Raw genomic sequence first — 16,926 nt, forward strand, 5'->3', positions numbered from 1 at the left:
TCACTTCTATTAATCCTTCCTTCACTGATTTCCGCAACAGTATTGGGTTCTGTTCAACATTGTCTTGCACCTTGTATAGTCCATACTGATTCTGGATTGGTAGCAGTTTTCACTTGTTTTGCCTTGGTATAAATGACTACATAGTTTTCATTGAAACGGTGGATCATTATTCATGATCTTCGGCATGTAAAATATCATCCAGGTTCTGTTTTTATCTATTTTAGCTTATTAATTATACTAATATTTTTAGGCATTTGAGTGAAATGTAGAGCAAAAAATATCAGTGAAAACTGCCTGTTACGGAAAATTACAACCACAGACCCAAAAAGCAATCTGCTTGGCAGTCTACATTTCCAAATGCTGCCATATGATCCCTGTAGGCTTTTGTTACACGTTTGTAACTAATTTCCTTTTCACAAAATCTGGTCCTGAGTTCCCATTATGGCACCTTTAGTTCCAAAAGTAGAGATTAGTGCCCAACCCCTCCCCCACCAAAAGTGGAACTCCCTCAGATTAACATATGAAATCTGCCCTTTGACCAAGGTTGGAGTTTTACAACTGATTTCGGGTTTTTGTAAGTGTCCAAACCATAATCACTCTCAAGCGCTGAGGTTTGAAATTCAGCTGCCAAAGATTGCAGCTTGCTTCCATCTCTAAGTGGAGCTTTCCCAGTAAAATAGTTTCTATCTTTTAGGCTTGGCTCAAAAATATTGCCCCTGGTCCTAACTTAATTCATTTAGTAGAGTCGCAGAAGGAAGGAATTTGGCCCAGTACATCTTGCTCACTTTCCCCACATCACACACACCTGGATGTTTTTCCCTTCTACCTCATCCTTGAGCCAAGGAATCCAAGGGCCTGAGGCCTAAATGTAATTTAAACAGAGGGAAAAAACAATCCCCAGGAAGCTCACTTGGTGTAAAAATTCAGTTAGCATCTGTTTTTGGACTGCAAAGTGCCTGCAAAGCCCCTAGCTTCTTTAACCATTCATATATGGAACCAGCCCAACCTGATCCACCACAGGCCCGATTCCTAACTAAGCTGCTGGTATCCAGCTCTGAGATGGATATGGTGCCTAAACTCTAAGAGCACTTTTACATGTGCTCCGTGCGGGGGGGACAGCGCTTTAATTAGAGCGGCTCCAAGAGCCGCTCTAATTAAAGCGATGCAGTGTCTCATGTATCAGTGTCCCCCATGGTTAAAAATGGCAGTGGGAGTGCTTGAACTAAAGTTCATTCAATCAACTTTAGTTCAAGCGCTCCCACTGCCATTTTTAAGCATGGGGATGCTGATACATAAGACACAGGAGGCTGCTGGAGCACGGTAATTACCACACTCCAGGAGACTTGATTGATCAAGTCCGCTCTGATGAACTGTAATTACAGTGCATTAGGAGTGTGCGAAGCAGGCAGTATTTGATTTGGATTCAGATTTGTCTTGATTCAGGGGATATTGATTCAATATGCTGATTCGGATCACTGTCCTGATTCAATTTAGCTGAATCTGAAGATTCAATTCCAATTTGGAGAATCAGCAACATACAAAGTCTCTGATTTGGTTTGGAGAGATTCGCAGAGATTTGACGATTCGGCTATAGACACAGCTTTGTATGTTTTTTCTTGTACCTTGAGTACCAGGCGCGGCTTGTGAATGCTGAGTTGGTAGGGCTTCTAGAAGCTCTTACTATAGAACAATATTTCTCTGTCTTTAACCATTTCCTTGACTCTTCTTCTTTTCTTCAATGTATTCACATCTGTCTTGGAGAGTAGACTCCAGAGTTTGACCAAATATGGCAGTAGCAAATTGCTATAGTGCCAAATACAAAGGTGACAGAAGGTATGTACAGGTGTTACATTTAGATTGACCTAACTAGGGTCTGTTGTACCCTGGTAACTAGATATTTTTGAGACATTTAACTTAACCCTGCACAACATCTTGATTAAGAAATTAGATTGGTACTAAATTAGCATAGCACATTAAAACTGGCTAACTGACAGATCCCAAAATGAAGAAACAGTGTGTTTTTAGTAGGGCCCACATGGAGCAGGGTTTGGACTTCTGGGTTCCTACAAGCATCCAGGGAGGTAAAGTTGGGCAAAAAATAGTGTACCCAATCTAAGTCAGTTCACCTCCTCAGATGAATTAACTTAGATCAGGTACATCATTTTTTAGATTGAGTGGATAGATAGCTATGCCTCCTTAGGGAAACTCATTTAGATTAAGAATGGATTAATCTAATTGACAATTGTAATTGTCTAGAGTGCAGCCCCAGAGATAGGAAAGCCTAGCTCTTCACCCTAGTCCTGGGGCTGGGCTCTTACTACCCACCTCCTCCGACCCCTCACCAGGCTATTTTTGGTCTCTCCCCAACCCTCTTCCGCTCTCAGGACAACAGTTCCTCACTGACCCACCAAAGTACCCCACAGACCTGCCAGCCTCCATGATATTGCCATCCCCCACTGGACCCCCCCAGCCTCTCTGGGGACATTCTAGGCCCCCGCGATCCTACTGTACTCTGAGTTACATATTATTGTTTTCCCTAATAGCTCCTGGGACCTGTGAACAGTTGTACATGCCAGTCCCAATCTACATTCACGTGACTTAAAGTAAGCAGCATGAATGTAGACCGGATGTGGTGAATGCCTGCATGCACCTAGAACTTCCAAATTCTTACTTGTGGTTTTCTGTTTAGACATCCAAAATCACACCAGCCCTTTTGACTAGAGCAAGGGTCAGCAACATTTTTGGGCAGAGTGCCGAAAACACCCACAACTTCAACTTGTAAGATGTTGGTGTGCCAGGGGTAGATGATGGAGGAGCCACGAGGGACCCAAACCTTGCTGTTGCCATGTAGCCCCGACCCGTTCCCTGCCATTCACCCGGAGGCACATGTGCCAAGCAAAATCCCTTTGAGTGCCACATTCTGGCACCCATGCCCGCAGTTACCTACTCCTAGACTAGAGCATAATCCTGGATGTTCACATTCAGCTGATGACCTACCATGACTACCAAGTCTTTCTCAGTCTTTGTTTGCTAGGGTGGAAGGCCCCATTCCATAAGTGTGGTCTACAATCTTTGCTTCAAGATATACAACCTTACATTTAGTTATATGAAAACACGTATTATTCACCCACGCCTAGGTTTCCAAATGAGTGAGAACCTCCTCACTACTGCTGCTCCCGCAAACAGTCATCTGCAAACATGTATTAGTAACAATTCTATGGTTTTGTCCATGTTCTTGAAAAAGTGGTGAAGAGCATAGGGCCAGACCCTGATCCCACTAAAAACACATTGTTTAGTGATTATACCTCATTTTGGGTCCTATCAGTTGCCAGTTTTTAATGTGTGCTATGCTAATTTGTCTAGTTACTGGGATACAATAGATTAACATGACATTACAAGGACGTTTGATATTTGTTTTCCACAACCATAAAGAGAGTTGACGTCAAACCAAATATGCAGCAAGGCTAAAACTCAGGCTTGTTCTGAATTTCTCTAAACTGATTTTCCCATTCACCTTAAGGTTAGCTAGCAAAGGAAGAGGTGAGAAGCTGAGGAGCACTCATAGGCATGCTCCTCTGCATCTCTTCTATCATTCAGCTTTCTTTCTGTTCTTCCATAGGTTCACAGTATTATAGTCTCAGCAGAATTTAAGCAGATAATGGCAGTGTGAAGCCCAGCAGTTTTTTTACAAGCTCCAATCAACTATATTTCAAATGTTGTCTACTTCCCAAGGCACTATCTAAATGAGAATGATTTGTGTGTGGCAAGTTCTGCATAGCTTTAACACCACATGGTGAAATGTCCTGAATACTTTGTGTTTTTGATCTACATTCAAGCTATATAATGGTGTGTTAACTTTGTGGCTACCTGGCACCAAGGTCCACCACGAACCATTACGTGCAAAGATTTTGTGGCTCTATAACTCTCCCTCACAAACCCAACCTCCATGTAATTTGGCACTATTCAGTATGACTAACAGTCTCTGTCTGCTGGAGAGAGCAGTAGGCCTGAGCCAATGTTTATACTAAAGAGTAGAATCAAACAGTGCTGTGTAAGGGCATTTTTACTGTGATTCACTCCAAATCTGTGGATAAAGAACTCAAACTCAAAAAATGGCTGGTTTTCAAATGCTGCTGTAGGAACCAATCCTGTTTCTGGGTTAGCCTGAGCAGTTGGGATGAGTCTCAGGACTGGAATAGCCCAGGGGTGGGCAAAATGCAGCCTGTAGGCCGGATGTGGCCAACCAGGCCATTCTATCCAGCCTGTGGGGTCCCTAAAAAATTTAGAAAATTAATATTTATCTGCCCCTGGCTGCCTGTCATGCGGCCCTCGATGGCTTGCCAAAACTCAGTAAGTGGCCCTCCATCCCACGTAATTGCCTGCCCCTGGAATAGCCTCTCCTCTGCTACCAACCAATACTACCACAATAGTGATTGGTTGCGGATGCATGGCAGATTCACATGCACGCCCTCTAAGGACTTTTTGTTCCTGGCTGCACTGGCAGCTACCACAAACGTAGGCTCTAAAGCCCACACACAATCTCCCTCCATGGTGCAGGAGTCTGAAATATAGATGTCACTTCTTTACCGTGAAACCTCAGTAGTTCCGCAGACAGCACCTACAGTATTGTAGCAGGTAGTAGGATTCAGTGTTTAGGGTCTGAGTAAATGTGCACTCAGGTGAGTGCCATTGCTTTCTATGAATGCTGGATCAGGTATTAGTGCAAACATTAACTTTTTAAGGATTAAATTAAACAAAACAAATGAAGACTTTGCAGGAATGAAGGAATGTCTTCACCAATGAATGGGAGGGTGGGATGTCTGTCCTGAGCAGTCCAAAATATCACTCTGCAACTTCCTCGGGTAAATATATCCAATACATCAAAGGTACCACATGCAACCTAACTTTGTGGAATCATTCACTATTTATAACCAAAAAGGCTAGGTATTTTAGCTGTTACAAGCTTAATTCCAATATCCTGTGAAATTCAGTTACAAAATCCATTCATCTCTTAAATCATGGATTTCTTTCAGGGACTTTCCATTTTGTAAGCAACAGGTGGAGATACTGCTTCCCAGTGGCTAATTCTAAGCCAGTGGACAGGAGACGCACTTCCCACTTCATGGATTGTATCCAAGCCCATACTAGCTCCCCAGTGCCTAGATATTAAGCTGAAAAAAGTTTAGGTTCAACGCTTTCTCACATAGGTCATGTTACACACCATGTAACTGGTAGACTGGTCAGGCCTCTCCTAAGATTCCTCAGCTGTTTGGAAACACTAACACGTGGGAGAGTTTTAGGTCTTTAAAAAAGCAGCTTTATACTGAGCCTGTTGTCTCAGAGGATTTTCTCCAGAATGCCTTATATTGTTTTTATGGCTATTATCAATAATCAGCTCAGGGCAAAAGCATGTGGCTTCATGACAGAAGACATGGTGTCATGATGTCATAAAAGTGATACAGCCATTATGGTAATCTCATCTAATTTTCAGATGTTAGGCTAGGACAATAACTCTTTCCCTTCCCATGACCTTACATAACTTAATTTGCCTCCTATTTTGCAGCTCCCACACATGAGACAGGTTTTCTCATTGCAGGATTTCTCCCTTGCAGATTACCCTGGAGTAATTTATAACAATCTTAGGCAGTGCATTTATTTTTTTGAAAGAAGCTAGCTCAGATGCAACTTTACTGGAGACAGAAATGAAAATTAACCCTAAAACACAACAAAAATTACAAGAAGACTTACCACAACAATGTAACTTTAGGATCTTCTCAGTTTTGTTTGCCACTACTAATCTCAATATAATACTCTGCAAGGCTGAAATTCTTTGCAGGTGTTTTCTCTGCAGGCAGTTTCCTAAGCTTTGCTTGATTTATTATCCCAAATTTAAACCACAAAAGGAACCTCACTTTCTAGAGGTGGATATTCTGTAAGGAGCAAAAGCACAAATTTCTCTAACCCAAGTTTTGCTAACAACAATAATAAAAATTCCTTCTGGATATTCAAATGAATTAAAATTCCAGTGATGATACAAAGCAAATAAAGTGTTGTGACAATTAACCCTTGTAAAAGAACTTTGTTTGGACAGGCCTATTTAGTTAAGCTGGCAGGAAAGTCGGAGACGTGCTAAGCTAGTACCACTTTATAGTGCAGCAGCTGTCTATTCACAGCAGGCAGGGCACACATATGTTTTGAAGTCTGAACTGTATCTTTCCATCTCTAATGCAATGTCCCCCATTCACCCCCCACAGAAAATATCTCCACAGTGTTATGGCAAGATTCAAATTATTAAACTAACTTTATCCAGATGCGAACTTAAACACAAACACATGAAAAGAGAAATCTCAGACTCTAGAGACAGAATGAAGTTACTGTACCTCAGTAAAAGGCACCAAACTTCCAGGAGCCACTGCCTGCTGCTGCCCTCTGATAACAGTGGATTCTTGATTGCTGACCGCTGAGCTACCTTCAATGTCAACATGAAAAACTCTGCTCTCACTTGAGGCAGGACTGGAAGAAAAGCATCTCAAGGAAAATAATATAGGAAAAATGAGGGGCCAGGCTGGGATCAAAGCCATTTCCTCCCCTTACATCCAGCAGTGGTCTTCTAGCGTTTTAGTAATTGTTTACCCTCTTCTGCAATCAGCCCCCCTTGGTTTAGTGGTGCCTCAGTTATTTTAACTTTCTCTCAGCTTTCAGTTTCCAGATGTGGCACAACAAGGCAGTCTAACCAGATTCTGCTTAAAAAGAAAAAAAGAAAAGCGCTTTTGCTTCCTCGCTCGCTCGGTCTCTGTGCCTGTGGCTTCTCTTTTTCCCTAGAGGCTCCAGCTGAATAACATACAGATGGGCAGTGCTTAAACAGAGAGTGTCAAACACAGATTGTATTCCAGGAAAGCACCACTAGCTCCCCAGCTACCTTATCTCCACTCTGTCAGGATACAGACTGACTCTGTATTCAGGGCTCTGGCTTCCTTCATATGCTCACATCATTCCCTTTTTACCTTTAGATTCCAGACCCTCCCACTCCAACTTTGCCATTCAAAAATTGAGGGCAGACTTTTTCTCCTCCCCCACAACCCCGGTTAGTTTGGACATGATCTGAATGCTCCAGACTGAGAATCAGCTCTCATGATTGTTTTCCCTTTTTTTTAGCACCTCCAGTGTATTTAGTCAAAGACAGGGAGGTGCCAAATTTATATATATATATATATATATACGGTACATATATACGTGTACATACATATATATACATACACATATATACATATACATAAAATACATACATATATATATAAATACATACATACATACATTATACACACACACATACATATATCTATATCTATATATAGATATGTATATATATGTGGGTGTATATATATATACACACATATGTACATAAAATATATATAAAACCTGTTGGATTCCTCTCCTTGGGGGGAGAGAAGAGGGGAACAGAAGTGGGGGTAGGGTGGCTGTTGGGCTGGAGAAGGAAAAGATTCAAAATATCTCAAGTGCTAACGGGGTTTGATGGGCTTCTCTTCATCAAGATTTTACATTTGTGAGAGAGAACAAGATATAAAAAGGGACTGAAACAGTACAGTCTAGTATTCTTTATTCAAATCCTTCTCAGCTCCACCACAGCTTCATGTCACTTTGTGAAAAAGAATATCATTCACTGCAATTTTGGAAAATTACTTCATTACTGAAATGAACGAACTTTTATTTACAAAGAACATCTTGTATTCCTTTTCAAGACATGCTTTGTGAGGCTGTGGTAACAAGGCTTGCAGTGTGTGTGAAAGCATGCTGAATATACTGCTCACAGCTGACCTTAGGTTCTGACTGTAATCTCATGAAGACGACATTAGAGTAAGTAACCTTTCCAAGGTTTTGGGATGAAGTCAGGATATTATTATATGAATGTGCACCACCTCAGTTAAAGGATCAGTGCCACATACATTGCCACCTGTTTTTTTCAGTGGTTTATAACACAGTTGTAGTAATTCATTTGAGGCAGAAATTGACCTTGAAGCTGATGGCCTCTTTCTTGCTCCTATCTAATGACTTAAAATATTATCAGTTAAGAGAATGGTTAATACAGATTTGTGTAATGTCAGGTGCTTTTTGGATTTCAAATCTTTTACAGTCACACAAGACCAACTTCTGGCCTCTGACTACTGTTCTGTTTGCAGATAAGGACTGGGAAGAAGCTTGAGTGGCCATAATACAAATTTATTTGGTGGAGGAACAATATGGTATTAGCATACAAGGCATTGTATTCCCCAGTGCAATAACTTCCAGGAACAGGAGGGGAGAGTGACAATAGTATGAAGTACTACTGCTGTTCTAAATTCACCAGCAGTGGTGACACTTCTACCTTATGGGAGGTCCATAATGGTATTTTCACTTACCAACACAAGAAAAAACACAGTAGATGCTTATAAACCCTTTCAGTAAGGACACTCTTTTGGTATACTGGTCATGTGTAAACACGCATTTATTCCAGCCCACATTTACTTGTGTCAGCTAAACCGGAGTAAGTTTGTTGGATAGGTGTCTACACATGTGGTGATTAGGGCCCCTGCTACCAACAAAGGGAGCTCCAGCCTCCCCCTCCCCCTTCCCTGCCCCCCCCCCAAGGGCATGTCTACATATGATCATTTAATGCAGATTAGCTCAATTTAAGCCACATTAGCAGAATGTGTCTGCACTTGCATACCCTTAATGCAGCTTAGAAATGGTGATTTTAGGCTGTGAGCCTAAATTTGATACCAGCCCAAACCAAGTATCAAATTTAAGTGGAATTAGTTAATGCAGATTGACACAGGCAGACACGTTACTCTGCATTAACATAGGGAATTTAGTCCTGGACCTGTCCAACCACTAGGGGGCCAGCCAGAGCCAGCTGCTCTCTATCACTTGTAAGCAGGTTTTTTACCGTTTGTGGTTAGGGAAGGTAATGGAGGGGCACTGTTTGTTGAGGGGAGAGGGATGGGGGTGGGTGTTGTGAGGGTAATAACGTTTTTTTGTTTCAACCATGTGCATGTCCTGAGAGTTGTGCTGGGGGCAGGAGAGGTATATGTGGGTGATGGGGCGGGGGGCTGGAGTGGGGAGTTCAGGAGAAGGGGGTCAGTCAGGGCCTCCTGCAACTGGTGCCCTAGCCCCCACTGGTGGGTGCACAGTTCTCCTGGGCCTGGATGGGGGCGTGTCTTCTGGGGGAGAACAAGGCCAGAACCATGGCCAGCAGGAGTGCAGGGTGGTGGGTGTCACTGGCAGGGGCAAGGACAGGGGAAGGGGCAGCCCTGGCACAGGGAGGCAGGGTGGGCAAGGAGGGAGCTGCCACATGCTGTTCCTGTGCTGGGCATGTGTGTCCTGAGCAGGGATGGGGCTGGCCACAGATCAGAGGGCTGGGGAGTGTTTCTAAGATAGCTGCCAAATGCTGGCAGCTGGTTCTGGCTTCAGCATTGCTGACAAGTGTTGGCAGCCATGAGTCCAGAGGCTGGAGCTTCCCTCAGTGGCCACGACACATGGTAGGCTGATGTGACTTGGGACTAAAGTTCATCCCAAGTCCCACCATGTGTAGACACCTGCCAAAACCCACTTAATCCACATTAGTTTAATGAGCATTAAATTTATGATCACTTAAAATCATGTGTAGACACACCCCCTGGGTGTTAGCTCAGGGGCTGGCAAGGAGCAGAAGGTCAGAAGACAGCTGTCTCATGGCCACGGGAGGCAGCCTGCTACTGGGGTGGGGACAATGTCCCTGTGCACTGGCTGCAAGGAGTTCCTGGACCTGGCTCCCTGATCAGGGGCACAGGACTTGGAAAGAGCTGCAGGGGATGCTCAGGTCCCAGCCCCCTGCCCTGAACTGTTGGTGGGGCAGTTAACTTCACAGTAAACCTCTCTAATCCCAAGTAAATTTGCTACTTGCATTTTCAGGTAGCAAATTTATTTGGGATTAGAGAGGTTTAAGTGAAGTAAGCATGTGCATGTGTAGATGCACATGCTTACTTTACAGTAAACTATGCTAATGTAAAGTTAAGGATCTCATGTGCATGTGTCTGGTATGTACACATTGCCTATCAAAACTGAGCCTTGATCTTTGATTAAGGCATGTTGTAACTAGCACATTATAAAAATGCTAATTGATGTATAAAACTTGTGACAGTTCCAAAATTCAGAAAACTCCATTTTCAAAAGTAGCAAAGACTGCTAAGTGAAAGCAATGGTGTTACCTCTTGGGTGTGTCTACACATGTATTTAAGCATGACTAAATTTAATGTGCATTAAAATAGCGCGCATTAAGTGATTTTTGGCAGTCATCTACGTATTCAAGGACTTGAGACTAAAGTTAGTCCTAAGTCCCTGGACTTGGCACTAAAGTTAGTCCCAAGTCCCTGCAGCCCTGCCAAGCAGGGCAGACCTGGCACTAAAATTAGTGCCCAGTTATATCTACATGTATGTTAATGCACATTATCTACTTGTGCCTGAATCTGATACTTCCACTAGCCTAAGTAATTGTGTGACTCCTATTGCACCTTTACCTGCACATGCAGAAGGGGCCTAAGTAATTCTTGTTTCAGTGCAAAATTATTGCTTTTAACTCTGGCCCCAAATAAATATTGTTCCTACAATAGAATAAATTCTACACAAAACCCCTTTGAAAAATTAAAGTACAAATTATATATGTGTCATTAATGTGACCATGCAGAGCCTTGCTTTGGCAGCTCATCAATATGTAATTTTGCAAGGAGTTAATACTCTTTCCCTGCTCAACTAATTACATATACCCTTTACATTACACATAATAGAAACTGTAATTAGAAGTACTTAAGCAAAAAACTCTATGAATCAATTATATGTTTAATGTAACAGGAAAATATATAAATATTCTACAGAAAATAATATACACAAATCTTTCACATTGATCCATAGTTCTGAATGAAAGTTGCATTATGATAAAATCTTCATTTACTTTTTCTTGATAAGACTACTAAGTATATTACTTTATTGTCCTGATTATAAGTCAATCTTTTTCCTCTTAAAAAAGAACCATAAAAATCACCATCAGTTTATACATGGCATCTATCTATATGTAATAGGAGTAATACCATATTATGGTACAGAATAGAATACTGTCCATCACTCTTAATGGCCAGCTAGTATGGTGTGTGCTGCCCTTAATGTTGGCAGTGAGATGGCAGACTGTTCACAGGGGGAAGGATTGTGATGGCTGTGTGACCCAAATCACCAATACCACTCAGTTCCTAAGGATCACCATTGTCTGCTCCACTGAAATAGAAGGCAGGCATTAATTCTCCCTCATCGAGCTAGGAGCACTGAAACCCTATGAACTTGCTGTCAAGTTGAAGCTTCTAAATCTGGCTTCTTCTGAAGAGAGCAAAGAGCTGGGAAGCACTGGGTCCCCAAGTCTGGGGAACACCAAGTGGCAGGTCACCACTGAAATCACAAAGGCAGGAAACAGCCCACAGGGTGAACTGTCAGGGAACCACACAGAATTGTGCTGGAACCTTGCCCATGTTTCTCTGGAAGTTGGTCAAAACCAATGAGACATTTTGGATTCCATAAACGATCATTTTTCAACAAAACAAAATAAAGGAAGTCATAAAATTCCTGTATAACCACCCATTTACTCTTTCGCTACATGGCCGTTTTAGTAATTTTTGAGGGATTTTGAAACCTTAAAACTAGTGCTGTTGAGCAGGGGGTTGGGCCAAATGACCTCCCAAGGTTCCTTATAGCCCTACTTTCCTATGTGTGAATCCAGAACTGCTTATTCAGATTTGGCCTTTTCACAGGGTTATTGACATTGAATTTTAGGCAATGTGCTCAGCCTTGCACAAAATATTTTTTGTGTGTAAACAATGCTGTTTTTTTTCTTTTAATTTTTAGTGCAGTTAACTTCTTGGGTCCTTTCCTTGGTTATTTGATTCTCTGGTAGATCTTTGCAAGATGAATAGCAGTTCAAGGACTTTAGTTATTTACATCTATTTGGGGAAAAAATATGTAGGAAACGTTTTTTCCTAAGCAGAACCTAAAAATGTGGGGTCAACTTAGAGACAGGGTTGACTTATAATTGGACCCATATGGGCATGATGGGCATTGATCCATTTAAACTTGGGATAGCATCTACACAATAGGCCAAGATGGAAGTAGGACACAATATTTTTTACTTCTTATTTTTCCCATTATTTTGTTTCCTATTTTCCCATTTGATTTCTCCCCTTCAAGCTTTTGATTTGGGCTGGGTGTATAAAGCCTGGGACTAATGTCAAGTAGTAATTTGATATATTAAATGCTTTAAATAACATTCTGAAGACACAAGCAATTCCCAACCAGTCTAAAACCAAGGGCAGGAGTATACTGCAAACTTTTTCTGCCATAGGTATGGCTGTCGGGAGTGTGATGAGAAATGGTTTGACTGACGTAGAGTAAACTCTAGTTAATTCATTTTTCTATTTCCTTGACAGCTTGCTTCTCCCCTACAGTGATCAATTTCTGATGATGGTGAATTATCTACTAGTGACCAGTTTTTTGCATTTAACGCTGACAGATTAATAATTTACTGTAGCTGTGCTCAATAAGAGACCTTGGCATTGACCTGTTTAGACCACCAAGGCTCATCCAGATGTGCAGGCATGTGCGGTTTGTGGCACTGCAAAACTCTTTACAGTGCCACAAACTGCATGCCCAGAATGTTAAAATGTGCCCTGTGCTGCAAATTTGTATTACGGGGGCCAATTTTACTACAGGAAAATCCCAGTAGCAAACAAAAAACCAAAAAAACAAAAAAAAGTGGTGTGGTGCATGCCACCAGACAGGAACATGTGCTGGCAGACATGAAGCTTGGTCCTTATGGGAGATGCTCTGGCTGATGGACCAAGCATCTCCATGCCTTTAGTTGTCTCTCAGCTCCTTCAGCACACCAGGAGGAGCGGGGAAAGGACAATTTTCCTGAAGTGGTTCAATTTGCCCCACACCAAAGTGCACATGCAGGGGTAGGCACTATGGCAAAAAGTGGTGACAAAAATTTGTGCTGTTAATATTTTTGTTGCTATAAGGGCATGCCCCTGCACGTGGGGGCACACCCCCAAACTGCAGTTTTTTGTAATATATCATAGACTCATAGATAAATATATCTTATTTCACTTAGTTTGGACTAAATTATCTCAGCTTTACTGTATGAGTGGTGTTTGCATTTGAAAGGCCTTGCCCTTGGAGGCAATATGGGCATCTTAGACTAGAAAACGCTCTGAAGTGTAGATCTGGTCTGTGAAAGTGTGAACACAGGCCCCATTTCCCTGCTTTCGTGTTGGAAGGTGTTGTGTGACTGCATTTCTTGCCTGATAGAGCTTTAGTCCTGACAACTCTCATCCTCTGTGTTGTTAATTACTGGCATTAGGCCCATTTGGCTTTATCCCAGGCTTTCAACTAATCTCATAATGGCTTTTCTTTTTTCTTTCTTGTTCCATCTTGTTGCCCTAATTTGTTCACTCTGTAAAACGCTTTCAGTTCAATTAAAAGTATCCTGGTCTCATGAGCCTGGTGAATATGTCCTGCTTTCTTCTTATGAAAAACAGCAGATAAACTTTTTCCTTGGGTTAGGTTTCTCAAGGTCTTTGCTTCCAGCATGCAATGGGGTAGGAAAAAGCAGGAATAATGCATCACTGATGTGGTCCCAGGGAAAAGGATGGCTAAGACAACTGGAAATTAGCTGTATAGTTGTTTACTGGTGGGTTGTTCATGTGAAATATCTGAAAGTCACTTGGGGCCGTATTCTATTTACCCTTCATGTGTCTAATAGCTGCATACGTAGCAACATAACTTGCAGCTTTTAGCTTTTACACCCAGTTTTGGATTTTATTCCCCCTGTGGTGAAATAGTCACCCTGCACTTGGGCTGGGGTGGGGCCAGGGGCAGAGGCCAAACTTGGCTTCCCAGCAGCTCCCCTGGTGGTGCTCACTCTGCCCGGCTGCTGTTGCCAGTGTCCTCATCACTGCCACCAGTCCTGGCTCCACTGCCCAGCCCATCTGCCTCACACCCACCTCTGGGGATACTGGTTGGAGCAGGCAGGGCTCACTCAGCCAGGTGGATGGGATGGGGCCATGGGTGGGTGGGGAGCAGTGTCCAGGAGCAGGACAGCTGGATGAGGCCAGGGCTAGGGCTGGGGTTGGGATTGTGGAGTGGTGATAGCAGAGGACCAGGGCCCGGGGCAGACAGTGCAATCCACTGTCTGCACATACCTGGCTGTGGAAATGGTGCCTGGCACCATGTGGAGTGGATCACAGCTCTGTCCATGCTGTCACTGCCCCATGATCCTGGCTCTGTCTGCCCTCCCAGATGCCACTCCTTGCTTGTCCCGCTGAGTTCACCCTGCTTACGGGGGTTCTGGGCCAGTGGAGACCCTGCCCACTCTGTCCATTGTCCCTTGTGGTGGGTGCAGGGTGGATGGGCCTGGGGCCAGATAAGATCCATTGTCTCTGCCGCAGCACCAGGCTGGGTCTGCACAACCATTGCACCCCTGCACAACGGGGGTGGCCCTGCAGCCAAAATAATTACCCATCCCTGGATTAAATGATCTCTTCCAGCCTAACTTCTTTATGATTCTATGATTCTCTATACACTGAAGAGTATTCATTGTTGCAGTGGTAACGTCCCACATTTTAGCAGGTGTATTCTGTACATTTATAGTGCTCTAGTATATAGAATGACATTTTACCCTAGCATTATACAAACATTGTAGTGTCAGCTAAGGTTCGTGGAGAAAGATATGGAGTAGTAAAATGAGAATATATATTTATTGTGGTTACTGATATGTCAGAGGGGATAATAGCAGTATATCACACAGAAGAGAGTTGGTTGGCCCAGCTTTTCCAAGCTTGAGCACCAATAAATTCTCTTGAGATCAACACAGGTTCTCAGCTCTTCTTATACTCCTACATTTACAGGCCTCATTAATCTTCACAGACTTGGAGTAAGTTCTGTGCTCATTTACAGGCCCACAGCTCTACTGGAATGTCATCATAACTAATGAGGTTGCACCTGTGAAGTGTAGGTGATCTAGGCTGCATGCAAAGGAGATGTAGCTGTATGTCCCTCCAAGAAGATAATTGCATTTAGTTCTAAAAATGATTACCTATGAGGCTAGACATGTTTAAATAAATGATGGGGGACTAAAGGGCCAAGTCCGATAAACCACATTTCCTCCACCTCTCATAAATGTGCATGCTTGTCCAAATCTTAAGATTCTGTCTTCTCCCCTTTCCTTTCATCTCCTCTTGAAAGGATCATTGTTTTTGTTCCAGACTCCAAGTGGTGTCTCCTTATCTCTATTTCCGTAACCCTCCTTATTTTGTGAAGTTTCTCAGACTCCATTGCCTCTATTATCAGACAATTGCCTTGCACTGGCAGTTCAGCTAGGCTGGTGCCCAGTTGGTTGAGCAGTGTATCTGCATGACTCCAAAGGCAAGTCATGCCTCCAAGGGCAAGTCATGCTTGACCAACCTGATTGCATTCTATGACAAAATGATTGGCTTTGTGGATGTTGGAAGAGCAGTGGATATGCTATACTGTGACTTTAGCAAGGCTTTTAATATGGTCTCCCACAGCATTCTTGCAAGCAAGCTGAGGAAGTTTGGGTTGGAAGAATGGATTTTAAGGTAAAAAGAAAGCTGGCTGGATCTTCTGGCTCAATGGGTAATGATCAATGGGTTGCAGTCTAGCTGGCAGCAGGAATCAAGTAGAGTGCCCCAGGGGTCAGTCCTGAGGCTGTTTTTGCTCAATATCTTCATCAACAATCTGGAAGATGGGATAAATTGCACCCTAAGTAAGTTCACAGATGACACAAAGCTGGGGTAGTGTAGTAGGGGTAGGATTCAGAGTGACCTAGACAAATTGGAGGATTGGGTCAAAAGAAATATCACAAGGTTCAACAAGGACAAGTCCAAAGTCTTGCACTTAGGACGGAGGAATCTCATGCACCACTACAGGGTTAGGACCAACTGGATAAGCAGTAGCTCTGCAGAAAATGACCTGGGAGTTAAGTGGATAATAAGCTGGATATGAGTCAACAGTGTGCTCTTGTTGCCAAGATGGCTAACAGCATACTCGGCTTCATTAGTAGAAGCATTGCCAGCAGATGAGGGGAAGTACAGTAAAAGCTCTGTTATCCAGCATCCCCTGGGAATGGGAAATGCCGGATAACAAAATATGCCAGATAATTGAGTGGCCCTGGCTGCTGCTTCACCTGCCGTATCTGGGGTGTACCTCCACCCCTGCTGCGGCATTGCTGTCCCTCCCGCCACATCGCTGCCCCTCCTCTGGGCCCTGTGGGACAGGGAGGCAGGCCCCACACAGCTCCACACAGCCTGTTATGCCCCCGGGCCATGGGGGCTCAACAGCACAGGCTACTTTGCCCTGGGCCATGGGGGCTTGGAGAAACTGGAAGAGCCATGGTGGGCACTTCTGGTTTTACTTTTCCTTACAAGCCGGCATGCCAGTTAACAGAGCATGCCGGCTTGGAAGGTGCTGGTTACCAGAGAGTTTACTGTAATTATTCCCCTTTATTCTGCACTGGTAAGACTACATCTGGAGTACTGTGTACAGTTTTGGGCCTCTAGTATAGAAAGGACATGGACAAATTGGAGAATATCCAGCAGAGGGAAGCAAAAATGGTTAGGAGGGTGTGGCACATGACTTCTGAGGAGACGCTGAGGGATCTTGGCTTATTTAGACTGGAGAAGACAAGACTAATTTAACAGCAGCCTCCAACTACCTGAAGGATGGCTCCAAAGAGGATGGAGTTAGACTGTTCTCAGTGGTGGCAGATGACAGAACAAGAAGCAATGGTTTCGAGTTGCAGCAAGGGAAGTTTAGGTTAGATATTAGGAAAAACTT

General features: G+C 43.2%; 1 protein-coding gene across 1 annotated transcript in view; it reads right to left on the reverse strand.

The window, feature by feature from the left end:
• Positions 1-6,920, reverse strand: part of LAMA4 (laminin subunit alpha 4) — a 172,598-nt gene extending 165,678 nt beyond the window's left edge. Inside the window, exon 1 of the mRNA XM_019537929.1 lies at positions 6,381-6,920. Within this exon, the coding sequence (XP_019393474.1) occupies positions 6,381-6,581 (201 nt within the window). The 5' untranslated portion in view covers positions 6,582-6,920. The remainder of the gene's footprint in view (positions 1-6,380) is intronic.
• Positions 6,921-16,926: the final 10,006 nt, after the last annotated feature.

Source organism: Crocodylus porosus, unplaced genomic scaffold, assembly GCF_001723895.1.
Source record: "Crocodylus porosus isolate Cpor-Errol unplaced genomic scaffold, CroPor_comp1, whole genome shotgun sequence".
NCBI classification, from domain to species: Eukaryota; Metazoa; Chordata; order Crocodylia; family Crocodylidae; genus Crocodylus; species Crocodylus porosus.